The sequence below is a fragment of the Rutidosis leptorrhynchoides genome, chromosome 2 (genome assembly GCF_046630445.1).
Source record: "Rutidosis leptorrhynchoides isolate AG116_Rl617_1_P2 chromosome 2, CSIRO_AGI_Rlap_v1, whole genome shotgun sequence".
Classification (NCBI taxonomy): Eukaryota; Viridiplantae; Streptophyta; class Magnoliopsida; order Asterales; family Asteraceae; genus Rutidosis; species Rutidosis leptorrhynchoides.
The window spans coordinates 510,706,761-510,711,856 of NC_092334.1; the positions used below are offsets into that span (position 1 = coordinate 510,706,761).

General features: G+C 33.9%; 1 protein-coding gene across 1 annotated transcript; it reads left to right on the forward strand.

Annotated features, from left to right (window-relative positions):
* Positions 1-372: 372 nt before the first annotated feature.
* LOC139892822 (HVA22-like protein i) lies at positions 373-2,920 on the forward strand. Its single transcript, XM_071875951.1, has 7 exons — positions 373-525; positions 1,227-1,264; positions 1,355-1,453; positions 1,541-1,597; positions 1,697-1,760; positions 1,903-2,112; positions 2,728-2,920. The coding sequence occupies exons 2-7, from the start codon at positions 1,233-1,235 to the stop codon at positions 2,842-2,844; spliced, it is 579 nt and encodes a 192-aa protein (XP_071732052.1). The 5' UTR covers positions 373-525; positions 1,227-1,232; the 3' UTR covers positions 2,845-2,920.
* Positions 2,921-5,096: the final 2,176 nt, after the last annotated feature.

The window sequence follows — 5,096 nt, forward strand, 5'->3', positions numbered from 1 at the left end:
AAACACCATATTCTTGGCGTATAGTTACAAAAGAGACGGTTTTCCCTTTATATGATTCACAAATCACGGATTTAAAACACAATAAACAAAAAATTAAAATATAATCTCAAATATATACATATCTCTTCTAATCTGTCTAATCTATTGTCTATGAATGAATATGAATTTTATTTTTTACTTTTTGTAACAAAATGTAATATTATAGTTTATTTATCCATCCATATAAACCGTCCACTTTTAAAAAAAAAAATTGGATGGATGATGATTAGTAGTTATTTGTATGAATCAAATTATTTTCAAGTCCTATAAATACACATTTACGGTATCAAAATACAAAAAACATAAATAAATAATAAATAAATAAGAGAGAGACATTTCTCTAACGACTTTGATCGTTTCTTGGTTCTCTCTCTTTCCTCCGTCAGCCGTCGCAACCGTTGGCCGTTGCTTTACGGCGGCGTTGCTGCTGCATTGCTTTCTATACGATCCATAAATAATTTTCTTCAGATTATTAGAATATAAACCGTAAGATGATTTTTAATTATTAATTTTATTGTACGTAACGTAGATTATTTTTTGGTGATTCATGTATTTGCATGCATTGGTTTGATCTTATTATGCTTTTTAGGTTAACAATTTGTTCTTTATTTCTGGTTAAATTTTTATTCGTGCATGAAATATAGTTACTTTTATAACTGTTTATGTAGAAACCGTCATATATTGTTACCATTAATGGCTTAATTGTATGATTTGGCATGTTTAAAAAAAACATAGATCTATTTATTAACTGGTTTAATAATGTTTGTATTGTCACTATTACTAATTACTAATGTTATTTTAACGTTTTGATCAAATCAATTAAACATGTGCATCTTATTTTTTTTCAAGGCATACAGAAATCATAAATAATACATAATTGTCTAACATGGTTTAATGTTGACTTCTTGCTGTTTGATAAAAGATTGCATTAGGGAAAATTATGTTATTGAATTATATAATTTTAGTAATTATTGTTTTAGAAGAATATATTTTTTCGACGTTCTGCGTTGAACCTGTAAAGTTTTCAGAGGATCAAGTTACGATAATACTAGTTGTTAATAGACATATTTCGTTTGGATTGAAGTATCTGCATACTGGAATCTCAAATTCAACATTAATCAATCAACTTGGTTCATTTGAACCTGTTTAGCAACTTAATGAATTAACCATTGAGTTGTTTGTGGCAGGGCAAGATGCTAGGATATCTACTTAATCGCGTACTTGTGTATGTTTCGATCAAATACTTTTTTTTTTTTATCGTGAATCCAGTTCACGATAATGGTAAATCAATAACAACCTATGTAAATGTTTACAGGTTGCTGCTTGCATATTTGTATCCAGCTTATGAATGCTTCAAAAATATAGAGAAGAATAAGCCAGATGTGGACTCGCTTCGCTTTTGGTGTCAATACTGGTATTATATTTATACACGTCTTCTGGACGTGAGATAAACCATCCGCAAGCTTCGGATATTATAACCTATTTGTAATAACGTTTGCAGGATATTAATCGCTTTATTGACAGTTTGGGATCCATTTGGTGATGCCTTCGTTTCATGGTATGACATGATCTCAAATAACAGATTAATTTGATTTAACATACTTATTTTAAAAACCATGTTTAACTTTGGATTTTTAAATTTGTTGTAATTGTGAAGGCTGCCCATGTATAGTGAAATGAAGGTAGTCATTTGTGTGTACTTATGGTACCCCAAAACAAAGGTAAGATTTTTTTGTGTTTGATTGACTAAAAATCGTATGAGGGTGTGTTTACATCTTACCTCCCGAATATAATTCTTGTTATTATTAAATGAAAATTGTATGACTGAAATCATCTTTTGTGTTTTGATTTAATTACTTGTAGGGAACAATATATATCTATGGGAATTTCATAAAACCATACCTTTTAAAGCATGAAGCAGAGATCGATCGTACCATATCGGAATTGAAGACCAGGGCCGGAGATTCTGCATCTCTTTATATTCAAAGAGTTTTAGCCTACGGACAAACAAGGGCTTTTGAAGTTATTCAGATGATTATGACACAATCGTTACAAAGACCTCAACCTGCTCCGGTACGACTTTAGTCTTTCCTTATTGACCCTTGAAAACAATTACTCCGTAATTTTTAGTTTGGGTCAATACTAGTTGGGAGTCGGGACCGATTGTGTTAGCTGCGCCACGTGCCGGACTTTCTTCAAAATAAAATAAATGATTTCTTTAACGACAACCTTAACCTGATTTATTCGTCACTTTAAAGTTAATATAAAACAAGAAGTTGTGGGTTCATTTGCAAGGGTGGATACTTTGTAAATATTCATAGAAAATTCGTGTTGCGTGTGAGTTTGTTTTTTAAAAATATAATTAAATAATAGCTATGTACAACATTTATGCAGGTTAACGACTACTCGAATTTTGTTAGAAAAGTCACGAAATAAAACTTATAGTAAAAACAACTTATGAGGTTGTTTACATTATAATAGCTTTTGGCTATTTTTGACCCCTATGTTATATTATTTGTAATTGTTGTTTCTCTAATATCTATTGCAAAGTGGGATCAAAAAGAAAAAACAGAGTTATCTTTCAAATGGTCATGCATGCTGTATTAATTATGGCAATACAACTATCAACTTGTCGAAACAAATAAGTAAATGGTACTAATAATAATATTGATTGAAAATAAATTACAGGCTGCAGCTCCACAAGAGGCACCAGCAGGTGACAGCAAGGCATCAGCAGCTGCTGCTTCTGGAAGTGGTGAAGTTGGGGGCGCTAAGTTAAGGAAAACTGGTGCAGTTGCTAAATGAATATGAATGAATACAACTCATCTTCTCCGTGTGTTAGTTTTCAAGCTGTGATTATTTAGGCATTCGGAGATTATTGATGCAAACTTTTTTTGATTCACTCTATATATGTTCTTTTACATGTATTATTATGTAATATGTATATGTATATTTCTTGCTTAATAAAACTTTACATATACAGACCAATTTGTTGCTTTTGTATCTTTGGATGATGTCACCCTTAGTGATTAGGATTTCGAATTTTGCAAATAAAAATTGGAAAACTGTAGTAAATATTTAACTATTTGCTGTATAAATGTGCAGAAAGACAAAAGGTTGTGTGATTATTGAACCTATTTGCGGTTCAAGGTTAAACAACAAATATAAGCTCTAAACCCTTTTCCCTAAACTCAAAAGACGACACATCCTATGATCGTACGACTTTCTCGTCTTCTCATGTGCAGTTATACGACCTCTCGCTCTGTTCTCTCTTACTATCCTCTTAAATAAATGTTCTCACGATCTCTCTTAGGATTTTACAGGATTTTTCCCGGGGTCAGCCACATGATTCCTATCTATTGTTGGCAATTAGCTTTTTAACACCCTCGAGATCCCTGATATCTTAACTAAGGTTATCGACTCCTATCTATTGTTGGCAATTAGCTTTTTATCACCCTCGAGATCCCTGATATCTGTTGGAGATATGGAAAACTTTAAACAATTAGAGGGAAGATTTTTCAGGAAACTCACACGAAGCTTCCACGAAGTTGTTAGGAAACTCACATGTAGCTTCCACGAAGTTGTGAGGAAATTCACATGTAGCTTCCACGAAGCTGTCAGAAAACTCACATGTAGCCTCCATGAAGATGTCAGGAAACTCACATGAAGCTTCAAGGAATTGTTTTTAGCTTACTCCTTAAACCATTCTATAAATAGACCCTCTTGTAACTCATTGTAAATACACCACAAATATTCAGTAAATACATTCTCTAGTTGGTCCGTGGACTAAAGCAATCACAACGATTGCATATAACCACGTTATCTCTTGTGTCGATTTACATTTCTTGCATTTATAATCTTTCGTTCATTAAGTGGGTTAGTAATCTTGTAGAATTACTATCGGTGAGTGATCTTGTTGAATCACTTGCGTTGTTTTGGGTCCTAATATCCTTACAACTGGTATCAGAGCACAAGGTTTCGTTAAGGGAACGATGGCGGAAGACGGGAAGTTTAGAATCGACCGATTCGATGGGAGAAACTTTGGCTTTTGGAAGATGCAAATTGAAGATTACTTGTATCAAAAGAACCTACACCAACCCTTGTTAGAGACCAAGCCTGAAAGCATGAACGATGCCGATTGGACGCTTTTGGATCGTCAAGCTTTGGGCGCTATTCTTCTTTCACTTGCTAAGAACGTTGCATACAACGTTGTGAACGAGAAGACGATGTTTGCTTGCTTGAAAGCACTCTCTAACATGTATGAGAAACCTACCGCTTCTAATAAGGTATTTCTCATGCGTCAATTGTTCAATACAAAGATGAAGGAAGGTACGAGTGCAACGGATCATATCAATGAATTTAATAATATCGTTTCAAGGCTTGAATCGGTAGAGATTAAGTTTGATGATGAACTAAAAGCACTAATCTTGCTTTCATCATTACCGAAAAGTTGGTCCGGTACGGTTACCGCGGTTAGTAGCTCTACGGGAACTACTAAGCTAGCGTTTCAAGCAATAAGGGATTTGATTCTTGGTGAAGATACTCGTAGGAGAAACTCGGGGGAATCAATATCCGGTTCTTTGTTAAGTACCGACAACTGTGGTAGAAAATTTGATCACGGTGAGAAGAAGGGTAGAAAGAAGTCTAAGAAGAGGTATCCATCGAAAGATAGAAGTGAAGCTGTTTGTTGGGATTGTAATCAAAAAGGGCACTTTCAAAGGAATTGTAAAAATGGTCCGGCGAAAGGTGTGAACTTGACCGAGGAAGAAAGTGATGATGCACTTTTATGTAGTGTTGAAAATTCTATGGAGTCTTGGATTTTGGATTCGGGAGCTTCATTTCATGCTACTCATGTCAAAAGCATGATGAAGAATTTTCGTTCATATCAAGGCAAGGTGAGATTGGCAGATGACAAACAACTCAATATAGAGGGCATTGGAGATGTTTTATTGAAGACTACTCTTGGCTCTAATTGGACCTTGAAAAACGTAAGGTACATTCCTAAATTAAAAAGAAAACTTATTTCGGTTGGTCAATTAGATGATGAAGGTAACGTG

What these genes read in the sequence shown, in the direction of transcription:
- LOC139892822 (XM_071875951.1), top strand. Translation starts at nt 1,233, where the DNA reads ATGCTAGGATATCTACTTAATCGCGTACTTGT. An exon ending in CTACTTAATCGCGTACTTGT is followed by an intron (nt 1,265 to 1,354) that starts GTATGTTTCGAT and finishes AAATGTTTACAG; the next exon opens with GTTGCTGCTTGCATATTTGT. An exon ending in TATGGTACCCCAAAACAAAG is followed by an intron (nt 1,761 to 1,902) that starts GTAAGATTTTTT and finishes AATTACTTGTAG; the next exon opens with GGAACAATATATATCTATGG.